Source organism: Panthera uncia, chromosome E1 (assembly GCF_023721935.1).
Source record: "Panthera uncia isolate 11264 chromosome E1, Puncia_PCG_1.0, whole genome shotgun sequence".
Lineage (NCBI taxonomy): Eukaryota > Metazoa > Chordata > Mammalia > Carnivora > Felidae > Panthera > Panthera uncia.
In genome coordinates this window covers 55,146,660-55,174,234 of record NC_064814.1, presented here as the reverse complement: position 1 = coordinate 55,174,234, position 27,575 = coordinate 55,146,660, and the positions used below count along the sequence as shown (strand labels likewise).

The following is a 27,575-nucleotide window of genomic DNA, read 5'->3' as shown; positions in this document are numbered from 1 at the left end:
CCGGCCGCCGAGGGTGCGGGCGGGCGCGGGCGTGCCCCCCTCGGGCGGCGTGGAGGCGGCGGTGGCCCGGGGAGCCGAGCGTTCAGCCCGCGGCCCCGGCTCGCCGCCCGGGCCGGGGGAGAACGGGCTCGGGGGGCGCGGGGGTGGGGTGGGGGTGGGGGGGAAGCCTCCCCCCCCCTCCTCCGGGGACCGCGGACGGCGAGGCGAGGCGAGGCGGGCGGGCGGGCGGCCGGCGGGGATGGTGCCGGGGAAGCCGGGCTCGCCGCCCGCCGCGGGGTGGAGGGCGCGGGGCGGGCTGGCTGAGCGCAGCTCCCCTCTCTCCGCAGGCGCCTTCTGCGGCGGGCGGACCGACTCCTCGGCGCGGCGGGGCCGGGGCAGGCTGGACGCGGCATGATGCGCGCAGTGTGGGAGGCGCTGGCGGCGCTGGCGGCGGTGGCGTGCCTGGTGGGCGCGGTGCGCGGCGGGCCCGGGCTCAGCATGTTCTCCGGCCAGGCGGCGCAGCCCGACCCCTGCTCGGACGAGAACGGCCACCCGCGCCGCTGCATCCCCGACTTCGTCAACGCGGCCTTCGGCAAGGACGTGCGCGTGTCCAGCACCTGCGGCCGGCCCCCGGCGCGCTACTGCGTGGTGAGCGAGCGCGGCGAGGAGCGGCTGCGCTCCTGCCACCTTTGCAACGCGTCCGACCCCAAGAAGGCGCACCCGCCCGCCTTCCTGACCGACCTCAACAACCCGCACAACCTGACGTGCTGGCAGTCCGAGAACTACCTGCAGTTCCCGCACAACGTCACGCTCACGCTGTCGCTCGGCAAGAAGTTCGAGGTGACCTACGTGAGCCTGCAGTTCTGCTCGCCGCGGCCCGAGTCCATGGCCATCTACAAGTCCATGGACTACGGGCGCACTTGGGTGCCCTTCCAGTTCTACTCCACGCAGTGCCGCAAGATGTACAACCGGCCGCACCGCGCGCCCATCACCAAGCAGAACGAGCAGGAGGCCGTGTGCACCGACTCGCACACCGACATGCGCCCGCTCTCCGGCGGCCTCATCGCCTTCAGCACGCTGGACGGGCGGCCCTCGGCGCACGACTTCGACAACTCGCCGGTGCTCCAGGACTGGGTCACGGCCACCGACATCCGCGTGGCCTTCAGCCGCCTGCACACGTTCGGCGACGAGAACGAGGACGACTCGGAGCTGGCGCGCGACTCGTACTTCTACGCCGTGTCCGACCTGCAGGTGGGCGGCCGCTGCAAGTGCAACGGCCACGCGGCCCGCTGCGTGCGCGACCGCGACGACAGCCTGGTGTGCGACTGCAGGCACAACACGGCCGGCCCGGAATGCGACCGCTGCAAGCCGTTCCACTACGACCGGCCCTGGCAGCGCGCCACGGCCCGCGAGGCCAACGAGTGCGTGGGTGAGTGGGGCGCCGCGGGGACGCGGGCGGGCGGGCGGGCGGGCTCCCGAGGACCGCCTGCCCCGTGGACGCCGCGCGGGCCGTGGGAGGCGCGTGCCGGGAAGTCCTGGGCCCGGGAGGGCTGAGAGCGGGCTCACGGGCGCGCGTGGCGCTGGCCGGGGACTCTCGGATTTGCGCCCGGCGGGCTCTGGAAGCCAGGAAGGCTGAGAAATGCTTCGGGGGAGAGGGTTTTGCAGGAAGCTTGCCGACCGGTCCCCCTAACTCCGGGCTCAAATGCAAAGCATCCACTGTCTTTAACCTCAGTTTGGCGGGACCCTGGGATCCGCCTCCGCTGTACCCCCCCCCCCTTTCCCAGGGCTGCAGCTGGGCACCCTGTTGGGAACCCCGGCCCTGTTCCCCGGGGGGTTCCGACTCCGCAATCACAGATCCCTTGGGAGATGGCAAAGGGATTTGCAGTTTGGGGCGAGTTATATCACTCCTGCGTCCTCCATTTGCCTTTCATAGTTTGGGGCAAAAAATATTTTTTTTGCCCCTTTTGAACAGCGTATTTGTGTTAGCTGGGATTTAAAGATGAGATTTAAATTAATTACTATCCACAGGTTACAAAGGAGAGTTCAGTAATGATTTTAAAATAATTCAATCCTGGTCCAGAAAAGTGTACCAAAATGTGTGTGTGTGTGTGTGTGTGTGTGTGTGTGTGTGTTGTTAGCGTCACAATTAGGTGAAATGAAACAGATTTGAATTAACCAAGGATCCAGCTTCTCTCTTTGTAATGGGGTTTTAAGTCCTGAAAGAAATCTGACAAGGCTTGCACTGGTGAACACTGTTGGGTCAGAAATGAGGCTAAAAAGAGAGAGAGAGAGAGAGATCCGTTCTATTTCTGAATTGTACAGCTTTGCTGCAGTGGAAAGTCAGTTTCTCCCCAGCAAAAAAAAAAAAAGAAAGAAAGAAAGCAAGAAAGAAAGAAAGAAAAAAGGGAGGGGGGAGGAGGAGAGGAATGCCAGAGGATTCTAGTATGAGATGTAAATTTCCAATTTCCACATTCTATTTTAATGAAAATTATTTCGCCCCTCAACATGCCATTGGGTGTGCATCTTTTGTGAACCTATAGTTATGCGCCCTCCCCCACCCGCACCCCCCAGCTGCCACTGTGTGATTCTTCTCCCACTGTGGCACATGGCTAAGTTTGCTGCTCGTCCCCACAAACACACGTTTCGGAGTCTGGTTCTGATTAATTGTCATGGTGTTGTCGGATAGTTTGTGCCTCATGACTGTGGATGCAGATTTTTGAGCAAGCCGGCGCAAAACAGGTCTCGGAGAGCCGGGTGGGCACCGAGGCCCAGTCAGGCGCCCTGGTCTGCGAAGGGTCTCGCCTCCTGTTGCACAGGCACGGCCTCCATTTTTGCACTGCGTCCCGCTTTTGCAGACCTGATTGTTCATGCCCCTCATTTAAGGGACTTGGGACTGGTTGCCAGATTGAAGAGACTTCTCAGGATTCCGCAGCCAGCTAGTAGTTATACCCTGACTTAGTGGTCTTTGAGAATAAAATTCCTTTGATCTGCTCAGTTCCTTCAGAAATGTTGGTTTTTCCCATCCCTTCTCTTTTCCCCTCCCTCTTTTCTTTTCTTCCTTTTGTGCGTAAAAACCCTTTATTGACATTTGAAGGGCCTCCCACGATTTTGCTATCAGTTTGAGTTCCTACGTGCAAACAAAAGACACCTTCCAGTTGTCAGTGGGCAGGGTGGAAATTGGACAAAAGCAGCTCACTACACTGAGGCCAGTAAACTGGGTCTTGTGGTAACATTGTACTGGCTTGAAGATTCCTCTTAGCCCATGGTGTTCACAGGCGTCACCTACCCCCAGCTCTGCCAGTCACTTCGGATGTGGAGACACAAACCGCATTTGTTGTTAACAATGGTCATGCTTTTGGAATAGTCTCTGTAGTTTAGGAGTTTGTCTTTTGACCAGAGCCTTGACTACGTGCAGAAATTGGATTGACTGCTTTTTTTTTTTTTTCTTTAAGCCAAATTGAGCAATCAACATATGAACTAATGTAATTAGTAAGTGTTTTTGTTCAAAAAGTTTAATTAGGCCTGGTGAGGACATCATCTGCATGACAAACAATCAGCTAACAATATTTTCTGGGTTTTAACTGAGGTGATTTTAATTCTCAGTAGTTAAAGTATCTTTAAATCTTCGCCGATTATTCAGTCACCTCATAAAAGCAAAGCCAATTCAACGAAGTTCAAGTTATTTATAGTTTCCTTTTTGAATAGATGTTCTGATATCTTGTAGTTATAGCCCCGGGAGTGTCAGGTTGAAGTTCCCATAAAGTCTTAATTGAAATCTTGGTGATTTTTCCATCATTCCACAGAAGAGAAAGCCAGGAAAGACAATTTAGAAGTGATTTACAATTAGAGGTCGAGCTTTTTATGAAAAGGCCCTATAGTGGAGATATGTGAGTGAATTAGTATTTGACAGGTGTTCTGAGACACTACAGGGCACTGTGCTAGGGAAAAAAAAAAAGCATTAATAAATCCTTCAAACACTAACTTTTGTACTATCAGTGGCTCAGATTTTTTTCCCCAACCTAATCCCATCTTGTGAATTTCACACTGTTGACATATCAAGTCAAGGTACCCCGATTATCTACAACGGAGCCAAAGTAAAGAAGGTTGTTTTTTAATTTCAAAAATCGGTATTGATAAAAAAAAAAAAATGAAGCATCACTGTGTTATTCTGTCTTTGCCTTTATGAAATAATGAGACAGTGATTTATAATAGACTAAAATGGCATCCTTCCCTAGGTTGACCCCCCTGCTCCCTACCCGCCCCCCCCCCAAACCCTAAAACTTAAAAAATACCCATGGATGTTATTATTTGACTACATGGTTCTAGATGGGGCCGCGGTAATTTCTGGTTGCTAAGAAATGTGTATGTCCTATAGGTTTCCTTTGGTCAGCTTTCTTTCTGGTGTTTCAAGGTTGAGTTCTCTCCGGAATAAATGTGAACTTTGTAAAGCCCAATTTTATTTTAAATCCAATTTTGGATTTCTTCTGGAGGAAAAAAACCCCTCAGAACAATATGAAAGACAAGACCATGTATAACGTTACAGCCTCGACAGCCCTCAGTGGAATAACTAAATACTTTCTTCCGCCCATATGTATCAGCAGCATTCACATGCTCTTATACACATGTGCATTTACATTCACTGCGTAAAGAAGCATCCATGCATGGTGGGGGTGTGCGTACGTTCAAGGGAAAATGCATGAACAGTTTTAAACCACCTGGGTTGCTAGGCCCTTTTTCCCCCCTTCTTTTTTTTTTTTTTTTTTCAAAAGAGCATCTGAAGACCATATTGTGTTTCATAAATTATTGACATCAGTTTTAATCAGTGTCCCCCTGACATCGGAGCTGTGTTAGTATTTAGTGCCTGACGAAGCATGCTGTTTAATCTTACTGTGGGAATGTCACTGTGAACCCCTGCCTGGTTTGTGACAGGGTAAGCTTATGAAAACTTGTTTTGCGACTCACTCTATGGCTTTGCGTTGCCCAGCTGAAACCCAAAACCCACACAAAAGAGGTCTCTGCAAGATGAGCACCGTGCTGGGCTAGCCTCCTATGGTCATGGGTACCTGCAACATAATGCTGGTAATTGTTTAAACATGGCTTTGGCTGGCGGCGGTGGGGGGGTCCCTCATGCTGTAAATGGCTCTCGCACTTTGGCCCACCATCATCCCCAGCAGGAGAGGGGTGTTATATTGGAGGTGTTGCTGTGAGAAATCCAATGCCCCACTAAAGACTCTTGCAAAATCAGAAGGCTGAAATTATGTGCCGCTTAGGCTAGAGCCTGGCACAGAGCTGTAGACCAGTGAATGTTTTTACAGTCTTCGTAATTATTATAATTACCGTCATTATGGTGGTTAACGCTTGAGAGCTTATTTTTTGCCAAGCACTCATATTAGTCATTTAATCATTGAGGCTGTGCTAATAATAAGCAGGATGATGGCACTTATTTCACAGATGAGAAAACCATGACCTAGAGACACTAAAATGGTTTACCCAAAGCCACGTAGTTAATACATGGCAGAGCTAGAAACTTTTTGACCTGACGTTTATCGCATCGGACCCTTCGTGCTGACTCCACATAGGATGGACGGATGGACGGACGGATGGATAGATGCATGGATAGTTGGGTCAGTGGTTGGGTGGGGGGCTGTTATATATCCACATACAGGAGAGAAGATGGAACGACCTGTTACTTCTGGAAGTGGAGATGGTTCCGTGTCTATGTTGATTATGTCGTGCTGTATTAATTGTGCTCATACATATTTAAATGTGAAATTGCATGTAAGAAATTGTCCTTCATTTTAGCCATCAGGACGAATGGGAGCTGGCTGTTAGGAATATAAGGGAAGAGACTTTGGATGCTTTCTGGTGGGTCTTGACATCCATAAGCGTTGGTGATGGCCAAGCGTTTTCTTCATCTCCAGGGCCCGCGAGCTCTCTCGGAGGTGGTGGAACAGAGCTCGTGATCAGAAAATCCTCTTTAATAAGGCCTCTTCCTTTTCCCTAGTGCTCATTATCTCCCTTGCTTCTCTGGAACATATGGAAAAAAACCAAGGAAGGGGCCAAGGAGTGTTGTTGGAGAGGGGAGTTTACGGGCGCATCCTGGCCACGAGCATGGAGCTGGTGGGTGCAGCTCACGTAGGTTGGTAACGCGGGGCCGACATTTATCTCGGTGGGCCCCACGGCAGCTGGAGGGAGGGTCTCCGCTGGGCTTCTCCTGAGCACCTGGTGGGCAAGGAGGCTGCTCCCTCCTCTACTGAGAGACGGGAGACAGACTTGTGTCTGGATAAACCTTCGAGGGTGGGTCTGTGCATTTCCAGGCTTTGCCAAGAGGCCTTTTTGGCTCTGCCCAGACTCCTCTCTGACCTCCTCCTCCCGTAGAAAAATGAGATCCTCGGAAAAGTATTTGAGACTTTATGTCCAGAGTAAATATTGGAAAGGCAGTGGGTTGAAATTCAGATGTTCCCTGGAAGGAATCCCCTCATTTTCTGCTCACAGCTGGTATCGATATTTCCTTCTTGAAATGAGTTGTGCTTTTCATTAAGTAAATTTTTTGTCTTGGGATTAAACCAACATTGTATTCTTAATAGACTTTTATGTTTACACTTCAAATGTCCACTGGGTTGTTCTTCGTGTTATCTCGATGGCTTCTATAGTGTCTGTTATGCACATTGGCCTCACCAAAATAAATGGCTCTCTAGGGAACTGGATTATAAAACAGCCTTATCTGTCGATGCACCAGTAAGGAGATTTTGTGAGTCAGTAGGTTTTTTGTTTTTTTTTTCTTCCTTTCAGAAGTGATAATCATACCTTGGGTTTCTGCAATGCCTTTCATTAGAGGGAGACTGCAGGTCTCAGAGGGCTTTTGAAACGCTCAGGATTTAAGCCTAATACTTACTCAGAGTGGCCCACAGTATTTTGCCCGTCGTCTGGAAAGACACAGTGCCCTTGTGGTCTCTGCAGCCTTGGAAGATGGGGCATCGATCGGCTTGGGCGGCCGAGGGGAATGGCAGAGGTTCCGGTGGCGGTCCAAGGTGACCGTCAGGTTGCACCCTGGAGGACAGACCACAGATCCCTACTAAGCGCCAGGCATCGTGCCAGATGCTTCCTGTGTGCCTTGTTTTGATGAATCGGATTACCGCATGGAATGGGAGCTTTCCAAAGACGGACGTCCCCGCCACCAAAGGGCAGTGTTTGCACAGACACAACTAAGTGTGGAGCGGTCTGCGGGGCACACCGTGGCTTATTCAGTGAGGCCGTTGCATGCGCGGAGAGCAAGGGGGAGTATTGATCATGCTCGTTTCAAAGGCTGGTCACATAGGGGCGCCTGGGTGGCTCAGTCATGATCTCGTGGTTCGTGACTTCGAGCCCCGTGTCGGGCTCTGTGCTGACAGCTTAGAGCCTGGTGTCTGCTTCGGATTCTGTGTGTGTTTCTCTCTCTGCCCCTTACCCACTCATGCTCTGTCTCCCCCCCCCTCAAAAATAAATTAAAAAACCCCTTAATAATAACACTAATAATAAGGCTGATTACCTAAGAACCGCATCCTGTTGTAACCAGCTCCGAGGGGCAGTTTTTCTGAACGACACCTGAAATGTCTGAGCTGCCCTGAGACAGTCCTCCAGACACAGTCTATCTCTTTGCCTCCATGCTGTCTGTCGTCCTGATTGACCTGTGTCGCACAACATAGTGAGTTCAGTATCGCATCGTTGTATTCTTGTTCCAAAAACGCATTCCCATTGGAAACTCAGAATTGGCTTTTAATTGGCCTTCGAAACGTTGTATAATGTGTGTGAATCCCCCCCCCCGCCTCCCCCCTCTCCCCGCCTCCCCCAGTTCTTTTGTGCGGGTTCTGCGCTCTGACAGAGACAAGAAGGGGCTGTGGTCACGGGATGGACGAAATGTGGGATGCCTCTCATCTGGGACTTTCTCTCCCGACGCTTCAGTGACTGCCCCAGAAGCGGGCTCTGCCTTTGCCCGTGTTCGAGGCATTCCCTGGAGGTCCCCAGGTCTTCTGCCGTTGGGACTGGTGTACTAGCTGTCGTTAGGGTGAAATGAATTCGTGCTGCAGTGCGTTTATGCGTGTAGAGGAGATCCAGAAGACCCATATATCTGTAGGTGTGGCGGACGTCCAGGCTGATCCGGGGCGGGGGGGGGGGGGGGGGGGGGGGGTGGTGGCTTTTCAGAGGGCGAAGTAAATTTCTTGCATGGAAACGCTGAAAGGCAGAAAGCGACACCCTAGTGCGTTACAGCCACTGATAACCAAGGAATCTTCCCACCTCAGCCTGGAAGAAGGTGCTGGAAAGTCTGCCTCTTGTGGAGGATTTAGGACTGGCCTGGGTAACGCATGGGAGATATCAGCCCCCTGTGCAGGTAGTCCGAGTTTCCGTGTGGAGCCCATTCGTGCCCTCTTCCGGCTGGTGCTATTGATAGATTTTTAGATTTTTTTCCTCCCTGGGTCCTTTTCTGCCTACAGATGAGAGAGAGTATTGGTTGTCACGAGCAGTTGTCTGTTCCACGTTCCAAAAGTTCCACGCCTGAGTTCAACAATCTGTAGGGCCATAGGGACCTTTAAATGGGCTGGGTTTGAATAACTGAGTCTTACTTAGGTAACCAGGAAGTGAAAATAGACCTCTCGTAGTTTCCCAGAGCACCTGTGTGTTGCCCTGCGTTCGATACTTGGTGGAGCATCTCACGTAGATACTTGGGCCCCTCACCTCGGCCCGTCTGATTATCACTGGCCAGGGCTTCTGATTTGATCTGTTTCCTGCTTGGAGTGGCCAGGGTGAGGACTCAGCAAAAGCTCTCCTCCCGTTCTGACACCAGGGCAGACATTGCTAATCGATCACAGCACTCTTTTCCTTTAAGGCCAGAAATGGTTACCGAGTATTGGAGTCCTTTACGTTATAACACGCGAGGCAGCCGGTCTTACTTAGGATTAGCCTAGGAGATGAAAACTGTATGACATCTTTGGCCCCAGAAGACCTTCCCCAGCTCCCCGGGCCGGCAGACCAAGAAGTCCCTTGGGAGTGGACGTTTCTAGAGCCGTCAGGGGTCAGGGGGCTCTGTTGGGTCCGGGACGTAAAGACACATGAAGTGGGTGCCCTCCCTGCAGGTGGGATGTACTCTCATGGGGGGGGGGGAGGCTGTGCATGAGAAGGGTGAATTCTTGTACACCTGTACTTTAAACCGTGAACACAGTTCAAAGGGAGGAATTTGGCCCAACGCCGCGGATCGGGGGAGGCTCTGAGGCTCTGCAGAGGAAGCAGGGTCTGGATTTGGCTCCTGTCACATGGCAGGACTGGGTCATAGTCCACTGCGACACATTTTCCGCGTGCATTTTTGCTCTGTTGCTGTGTTTTCTGTTCTGGCCAAGAGCGTGGGAGACCAGGTTCTCTGAAAAGAGTGTCCTCCCACAGTGTCTGCCCCTCCCAGGCAGGTTCCCCTGGACTGGACGGGGACAACTCCAGAGCTATCCTGACGGGGCTCAGGACTCCGGTGAGGTGAGGCTTCCCGGGTTGGGGGGGGGCCCTTCCCACCTGAGAAGCGGGGCCCTCGCCCCCCCCAAGCCACATCTGTGTGGCATTCAGAGACTCTGCCCGGGGCCACTTCCCCCGGTGCTCTGCTTACGCTCCGGCCGGCGTAGAAAGTGCCAGACAATAACGGCTCCAACCCCAGCATGAAAAAGGAAACACATTGTGTTTACAGATACAGGACTTGGCATCAGAAACTTGAAAGTACCTTTGAGTTGGACGCCCCAGGGCAGGGCTGTTGGACACCCTGCCCCGAGTCCCGCGGCCAGCTTGCTTCCTCTGCCCAAAGTCAGCCCTCAGAGGTGGACAGGGTGCTCCCAGCCAACTCTTCCTTCCCAGACCCGGCCCTGTCTCCCTTCCTGGCTCAGACCATGCGAGAACTCGGGGAGAGAGAGTGCCCGGCCGAGAAGGGCGCAAAGCACTGCTCGCTCCAGCCCTTCTGAAGCCGTGTTCCCGGGCCGATGGGCCATCACGATAGCGAGAAATGCTAGGGAAGAATGAGACGGGGCATTTCTCTGTGTTTCTCAGCCCTGTTTACTGTTAGAACCAGGGTGGGAGGGCTGGTGGTTTTTCTTAAGTCCAGGATGCCCGCAGAAGAATATGAGCCACATGTAAGTGACAGGCACGTGCTATTTTCCTGCTCCATAGGAATGAAGATTGGAGAGCACGGCTTTCTGTCTAAGAATATGTGGACTATCAGGGGGCGCCTGGGTGGCTCAGTTGGTCAAGCGTCCGACTCTTGATTTCAGCTCAGATCGTGATCTCACGGTTCGCAGAGTTCGAGCCCCGCGTCGGGTTCTGTGCTGACAGCTCGGAGCCTGGAGCTGCTTCGGATTCTGTGTCTCCCTCTCTCTCTGCCCCTCCCCCTTAATAAATAAACATGAAAAAACTATATATGGACTGTCAAGATGTATGCGTTAGGGGTACTGGTTGAAAGAACCCACGTCCAGCCTCACACTGCTTGGGACTTTTGGGTACGTCGTTGAAGCTCTGTGTGCCTTCCATATCCTTGGCGTCCTGGGGGCCTGTGCAAGACCCCCGTGGTAGATGGGGGGCCGGGGAAAGAGAGGAGCCTCTGCATAGGAAGGAGACCCAGAGACAGAGCGCTCGTCCTCGACTTTGGGTTTTTATCACCACACACACGTCCGTCAGCCTCCCTACTGCCGCGCTCTGTTCTAAACACCGTACGGATATTACCTCATTTGCTCCCCACAGCAGACTATGACGTGGGTTATGTTATTATTACTCTTCGGGAAATTCCTCTCTCGTCTTTGCCACGTGCACATGCGAATGCGTTTCTGTTGGGCGTGTGTCCAGAGGCAGCATCCCTGGACCCTGGGGGAGGTGTCAGCTCAGCCCCAGGACATGGTGGTTATACACCGGCCCAACATTTTGCAGAAGGCGGCCGTGCAGATTCACATTTGTGCATAACGTTACAGGGGAAGAAACAGAGGCGCGTGGCAGACACAGAGCTTGCCCAGGGTCACGCATGGAGCAGGAGGTGGGGTTGGAATTAGGATCCAGGCGGGGTGGGCCCCAGAGTCTTGCTTTTCACTGCTGTGTCTGGCTGCCTCTCGTCTTTCACCCGCATATATCCAGATCTAAAACCGGTGGGGGGGGGGGGGGGGGGGGGCAAAGGTGCCCTTGGCTTCTCTAGACCTCAGTTTCCTCTTCTGTAAAGTGAGGGGTTGGGGCACGAAGACCGTCTTCAGTTCTGATAGTCTGTGTTCCTGCAGAATGCACCTCCTTCCTGGTCTGTATTACCCAACCCCCCTCTATTCCATTGGTGGGGGGGGCGGTCCCTCCAAAGACTGTCAGGCTCTGAGAGCGAAGGACCTCACTTGGCCCCGCCCCTCAAGACCACCAGGGATTTCTCCTCCTCTGTTCCACTTGGGGAGGGGAAGACGTGGGATGTGTTCCTTCTTGGCCCTCCTGCGTGTCAGCTGGCTGGGCTCCTCTCTTCAGATCGCGCGTGTGCAGCTGGATGGATGTTGACAGAATCAACTCACCTGTGTAACTAGCTCAGCCATCAAGAAAGAAAATATTTCCAGAAGGCCTCCGTATGTCCTTCAAATCACCCACCCCACCGTATGCCGACATCTTAGCTTCTAGCACCCTTGATTTGGTTTTGACTGCTCTTGAACTCCATATAAATGAAATCATCCCATATGTTCCCTTCAGGTACCTGCCTTTTGCTCAGCGTCATTTCCTTGTAGATAGTCTGAAACATAACGTAAGCCTGGAGTCCTTTTTTGTTTGATGGGATGAGCTCAGCTTCTTGGGGGGACCGATCATCCTGTTTGCTTCGTCTCCTGACCTTTGCTCATGCAAGTGATTTCCTCGTGTGTTTTGTAATGTCTGACTGTGAGCTTATCTTTTTGGGAAATTTTGTGGAAATCCCACCGGTCTTAGTTCTGGAGTATCCCTACTGAGTGATTTTACCAGACATCTTAGAGTTTATCGTGGGCCCAGGACTGATTTTTCCATTAAGTGAGGAGTATGCATTTTCCTCCAGTCCCTTCCAGGCCTGGATCACTGCTAGTCTTCTAATTGGTCTCCCTCTCCTGTCTACTCTGTCCTCCAGGCCCCTGAACTATTCTTACTGGTAGTTTCTGCTGCCTGACACCCAAATGGATGGCTTCCTCAGTCCCTTGATCTGTTGTCACTTCTCAGTGAAGCCTGCCTTGACTATCCTTCTTAGTAATATTCTAAATCAGGGGAACTAGATGGTTCAGTCTGTTGGGTGTCCAACTTTGGCTCAGGTCTTCATCTTGCCCTTCGTGGGTTCGAGCCCTGCATTGGGCTCTCTGCTCTCAGCTCAGAGCAGGGAGCCTGCTTCACATTCTGTGTATCCTTCTCTCTCTGCCCCTCCCCTGTTTGTGCATGCTCTCTCTCTCTCAAATAAGCAAATAAACTATAAAAAATAATATCCTAAAACACTTCATCACCCATCTGTGTTTGTCTCCTTTGTGCACGTGCGCGTGCATGCACACGCACACGCTCCTGATCATACCTTGATCGCATCATTACCTTCCTCTGTTTTCTCCTCTTCCCCCCATAACACTTAACCTACCTGCTAACATGCTACTTAATTTACTCCTTTATTATGTTTATGAACTGTCTTTCCATTCTCCCACTTGTTCTGTTGTAACACTTGTTAGAAGGTATGATTATGGGGGCGCCTGGGTGGCTCAGTCGGTTAAGCGTCCAACCCTGGCTCAGGTCGTGATCTCGTGGTTCGTGAGTTCGAACCCCGCACAGGGCTCTGTGCTGACAGCTCAGAGCCTGGAGCCTGCTTCAGATTCTGTGTCTCCTTCTCTCTCTGCCACTTCCCCACTGGCATTCTCTCTCTCTCTCAAAAATAAATAATAAAAACATTAAAAAATTAAAAAAAAAAAAAAGAAAGCAAGATTATGCAAGGGCAGGAGTCCTGTCTGAGTTGTTCACAAGAGGCCTGGCCTATAGTAGGTACTCACTAAAGTATTTGTTAGAGGAAAGAATTCAGGGTCTCATTTCTAACTCCTTCCTGGCCTTGTAAGACCCAAGGTCTCATTTCCTTTTTGTGTATGGGTCCTAAAACCCGAGTCCAAAGCCACGAAAGGTCAAATAACCAGGCTTTCTTTCCTTTGATCTCTTCCCCGTCTCTTCCAGCTCCACTCACACACATCCCTTGGTCACCACGGTCTCAATGTTTCTCCTAATATGTTAGCTTTCAGATTCTTATTTCCTCCAGCACCTGGGGATTTCCTTTTATTTCTTGTGAGATCTGCTGTGGATTAAATATTTTTTAAAAGTATATTTCATCTAGTATTTCTACATGTTAGCAGCGGTAGGGGTTCTGCATGAGCTCAGTCCCCCTTGTTGCCAGAACTCGAAGTCATATATTTTAATCTTTCGTCCATCTGGAATTAATTGTGACATATGGTGTGAGGTAAGGATCTCTATATTTTTTTTCATCAAATATGTAGCCAGTTATTCAGTGACAATTGTTGGAAAAAAATCATTCTTTCTCAGTGATTTGAGATGCCATATTTATTAAATGCTTAAGTATTCTATACACTTGGATCGGTTTTCTGGATTTTCCATTTTGTTTCACTGATCTGTTTTCCTGCCACTTCCTATCTGTTTGGATAGTGCATTTTGGTGCCTGGTGGCTTCAGTATTTACTGACTTATTCTTTTCACATTGGTTCTTTTTCATTTATTCTCATTGCTGTTCTTACGTATGTATGCACACGTGGGCTTTAGTTGAGTTTGTCAAACTTTGGTACGCATGCCATTGATAATTTGATGACTCTGTTCTTAAACTGAACTTGGTGACAATGGATCGCTTTACACTTTTTAAATTGTAACTGTATCAACTCGATTGTTGTGCTTAATAGATTAGATTATCGAAATGTCTCTATTAGGGTTGTAAGGATAAGAAATGGGTACGATATAAATCTGGTCAAAATCACAAATTTTGTGTTTCCCTTTGTTTCTTCTAGATAAGTTTTTAAAAAGTTTTATTGAGGGGCACCTGGGTGGCTCAGTCGACTGAGCTTATGACTTTGGCTCAGGTCATGATCTCGCGGTCTGTGGGTTCGAGCCCTGCGTCGGGGTCTGTGCTGACAGCTCAGAGCCTGGAGCCTGCTTTGGATTCTGTGTTTCCCTCTCTCTCTGCCCCTCCCCTGCTCACTCTCTGTCTCTCTGTCTCTGTCTCTGTTTCTGTCTCTCTCCCCCAAAAATAAACATTAAAAAAATGTTTTCTTAAATAAAAAAAGTTTTATTGAGTTTTAATTGAAATCAATAAACTGCACATATTTGAAGAGTGTACTTTGGTTAAGTTTGACATGTGTATGTACCTATGAAAGCATCACCACGATCAAGATATAGGACATATCCATCAGCCTCAAATATTTCCTAATGCTACTTGGTCATTCCTCCCACACTTCCTGCCCCTTTCCACCAGAGCACTTTCTGTCATTTTATATTAGTTTGCCTTTCTAGAGTTTTATATAAATGGAGTCATATGGTATGTCTTCATCCTTGTCTGGTTTCTTTTAGTCTGCATGATTATTTGGAGCTTCATTCATGATGCTATGAGCATCGCGGTTCACTGCTTTTTGTCACTGGTAGTATTCTGTTGTGTGGACATACCCCAATTTGGCCATGCACCTGTGGATGGACATTGGCGTCATGTCCTATTTCTGGCTATTACAGATAAAGCAGGTATGAACATTCTGGGGCATGTTTTTGCAGGCAGAGACACTTTCATCTCTCTTGGGAGTGGAGTGACTGTATAATATGGTAGGGGTATATTTAAGTTTCTAAGTAGCTGCCAAACTGGTTTCCAGAATGGTTGTACTCCCACTTTCCATTTATACCAGCAGTGTATGAGCGTTCCAGTTTCTCCAATTTCGTTCCTCATCAGCGTTTGATATCGTCAGTCTTTTCAGTATACATGGTGATATGGTCAGACTTTTAATTTTAGGCATTCTAAGAGGTATATGGTAGATAGATTTACAATTTTAAACCTTAGCCTCACATTTAAAACATTTTTTTTTTTAATTTTAAGGAGAGAGATAGAGAAAGAGAGAGAGGGGGAGAGAGAATCCCAAGCAGGTTCTACCCTCAGTACAGAGCTTGATGTGGGGCTCGATCCCACAACCCTGGGAACATGACCTGAGTAGAAATCAAGAGTTGGTCAACCAACTGATCCATGAAGTCACCCCTAGCCTCACACTTCTTATTTTATTTTATTTATATTTTTTTTAACTTTTTTTAAAATTTATTTTTGAGACAGAGAGAGACAGAGCATGAGCAGGGGAGGGGCAGAGAGAGAGGGAGACACAGAATCGGAAGCAGGCTCCAGGCTCCAAGCCATCAGCCCAGAGCCCGACGCGGGGCTCGAACTCACGGACCGCGAGATCGTGACCTGAGCTGAAGTTGGATGCTCAACCGACTCAGCCACCCAGGCACCCCAGCCTCACACTTCTTTTTTTTTTTTTATTAAAAAAAAATTTTTTTTTCAACGTTTTTTATTTATTTTTGGGACAGAGAGAGACAGAGCATGAATGGGGGAGGGGCAGAGAGAGAGGGAGACACAGAATCGGAAGCAGGCTCCAGGCTCCAAGCCATCAGCCCAGAGCCCGACGCGGGGCTTGAACTCACGGACCGCGAGATCGTGACCTGAGCTGAAGTCGGACGCTCAACCGACTGAGCCACCCAGGCGCCCCAGCCTCACACTTCTTAAAAGAAAGTTGATTTCCATGTGTTTAGAATTCTGATTACTATTAGGACAAAGATTTTTTCCTTCTCCTTTTATTTCCTAACTGGATATTGCTGACATATAGAAAGGTTGATGATTTTTATATAAGTATTTTGCAACCTGTAGGTCTTTAAACTAATAGTGTTTCAGTTAATTCTCTGTTCTTGGATTTTTTCATATTCAACTATAATCCTCAAACCATGAATGTTTTAGTTTTTTTTCCCCTAATACTTGTACTTTTATTTTTCTTGTCTTATGGCATTGGATAGAATTCAAAAAAACAGTTTATAGGAATGCTGGCATATACCTGTGTGTTGATTCTGACCCGAGTAAGAATGTTTCTAGAGTTTTATCACTGGGTATGTTTTGTTACTAGTTTTAATATAGATTTTTTTTATTGTGCTTAAAGAAATTATTTCTGTTCCTGATTTACTGGGAAGTTTGCTCCTTTTTGTTGTTGTTGTTTTAAATTAAGAATATGTGGAATATTGGGGCATCTGGGTGGGTCAGTCAGTTGAGTGTTAGACTTCAACTCAGGTCATGATCTTGTGGTTTGTGGGTTTGGGCCCCGCATTGGGCTCTCTGCTGTCAACTTGGAGTCTGCTTTGGATCCTTGGTCCCCTTCCTTCTCCACCCCCACCCCCCCACTGGTTCTGTCTTTCAAAATAAATAAATTATTTAAATAAGAAGAATATGTGGAATATTAATCCTTTGGATATTAATCAAAATGATCATATACTTGCTTTGACTATTAATGTAATGAATTTCATTACTTGCATTCCTAAATTTTTTAAAATAGTTTTATTGAGATATAATTCATATACCATACAATTCACCCATTTAAAGTATACAATTCAATGTTTTTGAGCATGTTTATGGAGTGGTGCAACCATCATTAAAGGTAATTCCAGAACATTCTTTCTCTCAACAAGAGAATCTTGTACCCATTGACCATCATTCTCCATTCCCTCCTAACCCACTTAACCCACAAGCACCCCAACCGTAGGCAGCCAGTAATCCACTTTCAATCCCTACAGATTTGCCTGTTCTGGACATTTCACACAGAGAGAATCATACCATATGTGGCCCTTCTGACTGATTACTTTCAGTTAGCGTAATGTTTTCCTGCTTCTTCCATGTTGTAGCGTGTCAGTACGTCATCCCTTTGTATGGCTGAAGAGTACTCCATTGTATACATATGCCATCGTGTTCATCGGTTGGCGAACATTTGGGTTGTTTCCACTTTTTGGTTGTTAGGAATGATGCCGCTATGAGAACTGATGTTCAGGTGGATATGTGTATGTGGATATGTGTTCCTGTTTCTCATGGCTTATACCTAAGAGGGACTTGCTGGGTCACACGGTAACTCTTTGTTTAACTTTTTGGAGCACTGCCGGACCATTTTCCAAAGCAGCGGCGCCATTTTACATTCCCACACGCAACAGGTGAGGGTTTCGTTTTCGCCACGTTCTTCTTCTTTTGCTTTTTAAAACATTTTATTTGAGAGAGAGAGAGAGGGAGAGAGAGAGAGAGAGAGGGAGGGAGAGAGAGAGAGAATATCTTAGGCAGGCTCCATGCTCGGCATGGAGACTGATGTGGGGTTCGATCCCATGACCCAGGGATCATGACCTGAGCTTAATCAAGAGTCTGACGCTCAACTGACTGAGCCACCCAGACACCCCTTCACCATGTTCTTCTTGTGAATACTTATTCTCTTTCTGATTATAACCATTCTGGTGGGTAGGAAGTGGTATCTCATTGTGGTTTCATGATTTTCTAAATTTGAACTGTTCTTAGCATTTTGGAAGACGTTTATCTGGTGACAGGTTGTTCTTTGATAATATTTTATTTTTGGTTTTTTTAGATCTCTTCAAAGGTGAGATTTGCCTGAACTTTTTTTCTCTTTATATTGCCTTTTGTATCGGGGCGATTCTAACTTTACATTCTGAAGTGAGAAGTTTCCAGACTTTTCTGTGCTCTGGAATAATTTAAGTAGCATGAGAAATAGATGTCCCTTGACGATTTGCCCGAATTAGCCCATCTGGGCCCTGTGCCATTGTGGAAGTACTTATTCGATAACCATTTCAATCTCTTCCGTGCTTATATGTTTATTCAGGAATTTTTCATCTGCTTTTTGAGTCAAATCTGGTAATTTGTTTTCCAAGAAAATTATCACTTACCCAGATTAAAAAAAAAGTTTTTTCTTTAATGTTTATTTTTGAGAGAGACAGAGCACGAGTGGGGGAGGAGCAGAGACAGAGGAAGACACAGAATCGGAAGCGGGCTCCAGGCTCTGAGCTGTCAGCACAAGGCCCGACGCAGGGCTCGAACTCACAGACTGTGACATGCTGACATCATGACCTGAGCCGAAGTCGGACGCCCAACTGACTGAGCCACCCAGGCGCCCCTCACTCACCCAGATTTTTACCATAGTTGTAAAGATAACAATCACTAAAACTATTTTTGAAAATTTCCATATGTGTCTATACCACCTTTCTGATTTCTGACACTGCATATTTATTCTCACTCTCTTCTTGCCTAGGTTTATTGTTTTCTTGATATTTTTGAGAGCGACGGTGGTAACACCTAATAACGTCTATTAAACGCTCTCTGTGTGCCAGGCCCCGTGCTGAGTGCTGTGTGTGCACTCGGTTTTAAAATCTTGGGGTGCCTGGGCAGCTCAGTCGGTTGAGCATCCGACTCTTGGTTTCCTTTCAGCTCAGGTCATGATGTCACAGTTCATGAGTTTGAGTCCCGCGTCAGGCTCTGTGCTGACAGCTTGGAGCCTCCTTGGGATTCTGTCTCTCTCCCTCTCTCTCTGCTACTCCCCTGCGCTCTCTCTCTCTCTGTCTGTCTCCCCAAATAAATAGACTTAAAGAAATAAATAAACCTTAAAAAAAAAAAAGACCTTGAACTTGCCTGATGTCACACGGTGACAAAGCCCAGGGTGTTAGGCCAACAGGACCCACCTGCTCTCAGAAGCAGGGCTCTTAACTTACTGCTTGGTGCTGTCCCTTGGTTTTGAATGTTGTATATTGTTTCCAATTTTTTTAAATGTTTATTTATTTATTTTGAGAGAGAGAGAGAGCGAGGAAGGGGCAGAGAGAGTGGGAGAGAGAGAAGGGGGTGAAGAGAGAGAATCCCAAGCAGGTTCCAAGATGTCAGTGCAGAGCCCGATGCAGGGCTCGAACCCACAAACCATGAGATCATGACCTGAGCTGAAACCAGGAGTCAGACGCTTAACCCACTGAGCCGCCCAGGTGCCCTTATTTCCAATTTTCTTATTTCCGTTTCATTTCTATTCATTTCTTGTTTTTGCGGCCCTCGAGATATTTTTCGTTAAATGCTCAGTTCAGCTAATATCACAGTTTTCTGATTCCTGCTTGACAGAGAAACCATCTGAGGCCGTGACTTTTGTCTACAGAGCGGTTCTCAGTACCCGCCCTTCGTTTCCATTCAGTCTGATCCTGCCACTGTCCCCGCTTTGACAATGACAATGTGTCATTGTGACTTTCACCTTCTTTCTGCTCCTGGAGTTATTTATGAATTGGATTTTCATTTCCAGGCAAGTGGGTCCTTAAAATATAGGATTTGTTATTAATGGCCAACTTTATTGCAGCCTGTATAGTTATTAATAATCTCATGTGTCTCTGTATGTGTGTGTGTGTGTGTAAGATCAGTTCTGTTGATATTCCATAGGAACTGAAGGAGAACTCTGTGTTAGGGCAGACTTCAACATATTAGTTAAATTGATCTCTACCGATTTTTCTTTTTTTCCAGATACTCTGTATGTTTGTTTTTATGTTCGCCTACAGGGAGCAAAAACACAATCTTAGTGGGAGACGCTAACATTATCCATCGCTCTCAGTATTTAACCAATTAGGAGGCAGAGTCGTCCAACCTTTTAAAAAACTGGGGACGTGCAAAGGCGTATATGGCACATGAACTCCGAGTAAAAGCGGGGGTGTCACGGGGTCGTATCTGAAAGGTCAAGTTCCGAGCAGAATGCTGTGCCCAGGGCAAAGCTGGTTCTTGTATACTGATACCAGGAAAAACGCACGCACCGTACCGTGAACTTCAGTGGGTGTCACCTGGGCCTTGGGCTCCTCCTTAGCGGAAACAGGGAGTTGGCAGATGATTCCTCAGTCTCTTCCAGTGCTCCCGTTCCATGATGGTGGTTTTGGGGTTCCCCACTAAGTGGTGCCAGGGAGGGAATGAACCTGGAATGAGGAGAAGAAGCAGCAGAAAAAACAGGCTGATTCCTGGTCTGACAGGTGGGCTGAGTTTATTACTTGGGCTCATTCCTGTCCTTACATGAGCATCATTGCCTTTCGTCTGGGCAAAGGAGGTTTGTTGAAACACAAGTCTGTCTACACGGACAAGATGGGGAGGCCGCAAGAACTCACTGACATGGGGCGCCGCCTCCTGTAATGACGTATGACCCCGAAGGCTTAGTTTGGTTCTGGAATATGCCCCCTGCCCCACCCCCAGGAGCCCTGAGCTCCCCAAAACAGTGTTCCATAGCGGCTTCCTGCGGGAACGGGCAGGAGAGCCAGCACATGCCTGCCTCTGTTTCTCCTCCTTTTCCTGCCGAGGGGTGATTGATTCATGGGAGGAAGAGGGGGATGCTGAAGACAGGCATGTATTTCATAGAATACACCAGAACCATAAGTGAGGCTTAAAATTAACGAGCTAAGTATCCAATTTAAGAAATTGGAGGAAAAAATTAACAGAATAAGCCAGGAAAAAAGGGGTGGGTGGGGGGGGGGAGATCAAAATAAGATCGGGAGTGAATGAACTAGAACCCAACAGAGATGATCAGCCAGAGCCAAAAGTTGGTTATTTGGAAAGATGAATAAACAAATATCTGGAAAGACTGGTCAAGAGAAAAAGAGAAGGCACAAAGAAAAACATGAGGAATGAAAAAAAAGGCATCACTAGAGATCTGGCAGAGACAAAGAAAAGGTAATACCATGAATAATTTTATGCTAATAGATTTGAAAGTGTAACCTCCTAGTTTCTCAATCAAACCCTGGAGTGTTTCCCAGACAGCTGCCCATAGATGATGTACATAAAATCTAACGTGGAACCCATAGAAAACAGACCAATTGAACCTCATCAAAATTTAAAACTTGTGCTTCCAAGGACACTACTGAGAAAATGAAAAGACAACCCTTAGAATGGGAGAAAATATTTGCAAATTATATATCTGATAAGGACCCAGAATATTTAAAGAATATCATCTATAAAAAAAAATCTTACAATTCCACGATATGAAGGCAAACAAACTGAAAAGGAGACATATGCGTGGCCGGTAAAGCATGTGAAAAGAGCTCCCCTCGTTAACCACAGTAAATGTGAATCAACGTCACACTGAGATGCCACTTAACACCCACCGGGATGGCTCGTAATCAAAAAGACGATAGCAGGTGTTGAAAAGAATCTGGAGAAATCGGAACCCTCGTGCATACACTGCTGGTGGGAATGAAAAGCGAGGTAGTCGCTTTAGGAAAGAGTTTCTCGAAGGGTTAAACACAGAGTTACCAGGTGACCCACAGTCCTGTTCCCAGGTATACACTCGAGAGAAACAGAAGTACATGTGCATGCAAAAACCTGTGCACAGATGCTCACAGGCACATTATTCATAACAGCTGGAAAGTGGAAACAGCCCAAATATCCACCAACAGACGAATGGATGAATAAAGTGTGGTATATCCATTCAATGGAATAGTACTCAGCCATGTAAAGGAACGGAGTACCAAGACATGCTTTAACGTGGACAGATCTTAAACATTTCATGATAATTGAAAGCCAGTCACGTAAGACCATGTACTATATGATTCTGCTTATATGGAATGTCCAGAATGGGCAAATTCATACAGGATGTAGATTAGTGGTTGCCAGAGACTGAAGGGAGGGGTGAATGACTATTTGGGGTTTCTTGTTGGGGATGAAATAATGGTGGTGATGTGCATGGTTTTAGCACAACTGCATGATTGTGCTAAAAACTGTGGAATTGTACACTTTTCAAGGGTAAATTGCATGGTATGCAAATTATATCAATAAAAAAAACTTTTGGGGGGAGCAGGAAATACTTATTGAAATGTGTATTTCTGAGCCTTTCCCTGGTTTCACGAAGTCACTTCTCTGGGGGTACAGCCTAGAAATCTGCTGATTGGCTAACACTTTCAATGAAACCAGCTTGCAGAGAGGTTTAAGAATCTCCGTCCACTTATAGGGCGCCTGTGTGGCTCAGGCAGTTGGGCGCCCGACTCTTGATTTCAGTCCAGGTCGTGATCCCAGAGTCGTGGGATCGAGCCCCCACCTGCTTAAGGTTCTCTCTCCCTCTGCCCCTCTCCGCGGTTTGTGCGCGCTCTCTAAACTAAGTTTAAAAAAAATTAAAAAAAGAAGAGAAGTCCAATTAATCAATGTCAAAAGTGATGGGTATAGAAAATCACTATTTGGGGAAAAAAAAATCCCAGTGATAGTTGTTGCAGAGAATCACAATGTGTGCTAAAGTTAGCAAGTGAAGGTACGAGAGACAGAAAGTTTCCACGGCATCAGAGTATCTTGCCCCAATTTCCAATGGAAGAGGAGTCACTCTACACTGAAGATACCAGGCAGACGTCACCTTAACCACGTGATCAGAACTAACATAACTAGCAACAGGACATATTGCCGTTGTGTGCCACCTGATAGGAGGTGCTGGAGATGTGACATCCCTTCTGTGGGATCTTGCTGAAAATACATAACCTGCGCTTAATCGTGACAAAACGTCAGCTAAAACCAAACGAGAGACATTCTACCACGTAACTGGCCCGTACTCTTCCGGAGTAGCAAAGGAAGGCAAGGAAAGTCTGGGGCGACTGGCCCAGACGGGAGAGGAAAGCAGAAACAAGATACGTAAATACAACATCAGCCCCTGGTTTGGATCCGCCCTGGACCAGGAAAGGACATTGGTGGGACAGTTGTCACAGCTTATGAGTGTTATAGATTAGATTTCAGTTTCCTGGGTTGTGGTCGTTGTGGGATGGGTATGTTGAGACATTAACAGTGGGGGAAAGCTGGGTAAAGGGTACCCAGGAATTCTTTGCAGTCTTTTGCACCTTTTTTGGGAGTTAAAAAATTCAAATTGAAAAATGACAAAGAAATCACTCTCCTAGAGCGTCACGATTCCCAACCTGAAAACCACTGGGTTAGCAGGAAGAGCCCCGGCTTCGGGATCAGACGGCCCTCAGCCGGACCCCCAGCCAGACCTCGGGCTTCCCAGCCTCAGTTCCTCATCTGGGAAATGGGTTTAATCACGTCGGTGTTCTAGGATGGTTGGAGGCTTGAATGAAGTGATGCTCGTAAAATGCCAAGTGCGGCACCTTCATGAAGCAGGGGCTCGGGGAAACGCCAGTCTCCCCTCCACCTCTCACCTCGGAGGGAGGGGATCGGTCCTCTGGGCTGGGCTCTTTGGGCCTGGCAGCCGAGGAAAGGGGCATCACGGGAGAGGGAAGGGGAGAAGCTGCCGGCCTGGGAGCTTTCTCACAAGAGCTTTCTCTTGTTGGCAGGCTGCTTCAAGTCATACCAACTTCAAACAAAAAGGGTTTTCAGACACAAAGGAAGGCTCAACCTGGCCAGTGCCAGGCCTGGCTTGGCATTTGAATGCAGAAATCCAAGTCCTCAGAGCTTGCAGACAGACCAGACCATCCTGGCTCCCATTTGCAGAAATGCCAAGGATCCGGGGGCACAGCTCCTCTCCTGGGCTCGTTCTGATTGTTGACTCTGCGGACAAATTAATTAGACTTAAATAAGAGCCAGTTCCCCCACGGTGCGTATTCTGCTGACAGCTGAGACCGGGCGACGGGCCCGAAGGTGGCCCTTCCGTCCACCTGCCTCCCCTTCTGACTCCTCCCCCAACTTTGCGGCATGTGGATACATGTGCCCGGCTGGTGTTCTTAATGGATTATCCTGAAGTCAAACAAAGCGGGTAGTGTACAAAGCAGGCCAGGTACCTTAGGTAGTTTTTCAGGGTGTGTTTTCACATAGCCTCCTCCGTGTTCTGTCACTTGGGTCTCCCACGTGAGCAGAGGGTTGCAGGAGAATGAGCCAAAGTTAAAAAGGCACAGTCATAGGACGTCGGAATGCCCCAGTGCGTTTCAAGCCTGCTTTCCTTGTGATATGGAGGCCTCACCTGTCAGCGCCCACCCTAGAGAAACACACAGGTGCACAGAAAGATATCCTGGGAGTGTCCCGGATTTCTGTGGATCAAGATCTGTCTACCTGTCTGTCTTCTCTTCCTTTTATCTCTCTATAACTATACATTTTTAAAAAAACATTTATTTATTTTTGAGAGAGAGAGAGACAGAGCACGAGCGGGGGAGGGGCAGAGAGAGAGGGAGACACAGAATCGGAAGCAGGCTCCAGGCTCTGAGCCGTCAGCACAGAGCCCGATGCAGGGCTCGAACTCACAAACCGCGAGATCTTGACCTGAGCTGAAATTAGACGCTTAACCAACTGAGCTACCCAGTCACCCAGAAATCAGTGTTTTTTAAAAATTTTTAATGTTTACTTATTTTTGAGAGAGAGACAGAGCGTGAGCAGGGGAGGAACAGAAAGAGAGGGAGACACAGAATCGGAAGCAGGCTCCAGGCTCTGAGCCATCAGCACAGAGCCCGATGCAGGGCTGGAACTCACAAACCGCGAGATCTTGACCTGAGCCAAAGTCGTCTGACTCAACCGACAGAGCCACCCAGGTGCCCCAGTCTCTGTGTAGCTATAACCTGCGTCTGTAATACCCACATACCTGTCTCCACATGCACACGCAGAAAGAAACACAGCCTGAATGTGTGTGGCAGGAAATGGCTACGTAAACTGTTAACGTACAATCTAACGCTGCAGGTGAAAGCCGTAAACTTAACGTGTGTGGCCCTGGGCAGGATGCCGTGATGGATAGTATGAAACCACTGATGCATCGAAACGAAATCCCATGCCTCGTCTACCACTGATGCGCAGTGCTCCCCTGAGGGGTCTCCCCTCATCCCTGCACCCCTGCTTTTCAGCTCTGGCGCACAGTAGGTGCTTTTCAGAATAGCATCTGGCTTCGGGAACTTGGTGACCTCACTGGCCTCGCTGATAACGCGCGGGTTATTAATTCACTTCATTAAATTAACGAAGAGCCAGGGGGTTGGTCTGTCTGAGCCCTCAGCTGGGCCCTGTATGTAATTGACAAAATCGGCCTGTGGGCCAAATTCTGCCTGTTGCCTGGTTTGTAAGTAAACTCACATTGGCACGCAGCCACACCCACTTGTTTATGGATTGTGTGTGGCTGCTTTCCGTATAATGGCAGGGCCCTGTGGTTGCGACAGACACTGTGTGGCCTGCACAGCCTCAGATAGTGACTATCCGGCCTTTTCCAGAAAAAGGTTGTTGAACCTTGTCCTCATCCCTTCTCCCAGACCAGCCCCGTTTCTTTCCTTTTTTTTTTTTTTTTTTAAAGGTTTATTTATTTATTTTGAGAGATCATGAGCAGGGGAGGGGCAGAGAAAAAGAGAGAGAGAGAATCCCAAGCAGGCTCTCATGGGGCTTGAACTCACGAACCGTGAGATCATGACCCGAGCCGAGTTCGAGAGTCAGACGCTTAGCTGACTGAGCCACCCAGGCGCCCCCAGCCCCATCGCTTCCAATACCTGGGGGCTGTTCAGAAGAGCCGGCCCTTCCCTGCTGCTGCTGTGCGGCTCAGTGGGGTTTGTCTGTAAAAGCCCAGATGATGCTTGCTTTATTATAAATTAATCATTAAGAAAGTCACCACGTCCCTTTGCTTCACCAACACACAGTCCTGCAGCCACGTCCTCCCCGTGTAGCTCTCTGTAGGAGTTAGCCACAGAACTTCTGAAATGCCTTGTTTCTTAAGTAAGCCCCCTCCCCCGCATACCTGAGTCCCCTCCCTTCCCGCCCCCTCCACCCCTATGTCCCAGCCTCCAAGGACAGTCCTCTGGCCTTTGTCTTTATGTCCTTAAGGCCTCTCCGAATGCTGGTGCAGAACAGGTGCTTAAATAAACATGTGGTGGGGGAGAAATACATGGATGAAAAGTGTTGAAAAGAAAATAAGAGTCACCTCATTCTTTTGCTTTGGGCAGCCTATCCAGAGGGCATTCACCAGAAATTAAGGAAATTTATTGACCTTCAGGAAGCCACAAGCTGGACAAATGGTTAGCAAATGGGTCTAGCACACCGCGGTTGGAAACGGAGTGTTTTGCCTCCCTTCACTGGGGACCCGGTGACGATGGTCGGGGCTCTGGGTGCCGCGGGGAGCAGATCTGTCTTGCCGTGACTGTGTCGGCCCCTCCTGGTGCCCGTGATTTGCTTCAAGGCTGCAGAGAGAGGCTCTTCCCCGGGACTGGGCGCTCAGCCGTGTGCTTCGGCAGAGGGATCCCTATCGGGTACCTGACATCTAAGTTTTTAGGCTGTGTGTGGGACCCACCAGGTCGCCATGGGAAAGGAGAGTCTGTGTCCCAGAGAATCAGGCAACTGGGTTAGCATTTCCAGAAGAGGTTTTGTCTGATTCACAGGCTAATTTCAGCAGCAGGGTGATTATCTAGAACAATGTGCCACACAGAGTGACGTCCCTGACAAGCCCAGATGTTGTTAACTCCGGGAGGAAATCTCGCTCATTCAGGCCTGGGGAAAAGCCTAGAAAAACACGAGTTGTCCCGTGGTCCTGTGGCCGGCTGCCTTCCCAGGTTTGTCTGACCTGCCTCGCTTGGGGAACTGGTTTCTGCTTTCTCTCCGAGCAGGGCTGGAGGGCAGGGAGGGGGGGCAGGTGGCGAGGGACGGATTAACCCCCCACCCCCATTTGTTCTATAATGGGGATATTCATCTTGCCTTGTAGAGGGGGTCTTTCTTTGGAATGAAAAAGATCCCCCGTGCGGTATTTGTCAAAAGGTGCCCTCATGAGGCCGCAAGAAAGGGGCGGGGTGGGGGGTGATGCTTCAGAACAGGAGTCGGGGACGGGAATCCACGCTAAATATCTGGAATGAGAGGGCTGGGTGGGTTTGGCGGGCGAGGCAGGAGACCCTGCCAAGTGGCAGGGGGCTTGGACTTGGGGCGGGGGTGGGGGGTGAGGGGCCCAAGTTTCAGCTCGAGCGCTGCCTGGCCGGGTGGCATCGGCCCACAGCCCTTGCCTTCGGGAACAGCCTCCAGCCGGGCTGCACAAGAGCTTTGGGATTGCTAATGGGCCTTTAGGAATGCTAAATGGAGCATTTCTGTTGCAACAAAGGGGAAAATGAGTGGAGAAAGGAATTTTAGTTTTGGCCCTTCCTGAGGGGAGGGCCGAACAATGGCGGTGTAAATGGACAGAGTAAAAGTTTTATCTGGGTTCCGAAAAAGCAGAACAAAGTGCACATGCCCTCTCGGCAGCATCTCAGTTGGGCGACGTGGGCACCGGAGCGGATCCACCGAGGCTGGGCGGGACTCTGCTGGGTTCAGCCTTCCCCTGGGCAAAGGGCTGTGGGCGGGGCTGAGGATCACTAGGTGGGTGCCTGTCTGAGCCAGACACTTCCTCAGGCCTTGCTGCCTTCATTCAGCTGTTCACTCGTTCATACACTCATTCCCTCGGTCATTCACTTGTTCCTTTTCTCATTCACTCATTCATTCGCCATCTCCATCCAGTCACTCATTCGTAACACATTCATCCCATTCATTTGCTTATTCCTCTTGGCACCCACCCATCCATCCATCCATCCGTCCATGCATCCATCCATCCACACATCCATCCATGCATCCATGCATCCATCCGTCCACACATCCATCCATCCACACATCCATCCATGCAT

The 27,575-nt window shown here is 48.8% G+C and overlaps 1 protein-coding gene across 1 annotated transcript in view; it reads left to right on the top strand.

The window, feature by feature from the left end:
• Positions 1 to 390: 390 nt before the first annotated feature.
• The window catches only part of NTN1 (netrin 1), a 157,252-nt gene continuing 130,067 nt past the window's right edge, over positions 391 to 27,575 (top strand). Inside the window, exon 1 of the mRNA XM_049635362.1 lies at positions 391 to 1,408. Coding sequence (XP_049491319.1) covers positions 391 to 1,408 — 1,018 coding nt within the window. The remainder of the gene's footprint in view (positions 1,409 to 27,575) is intronic.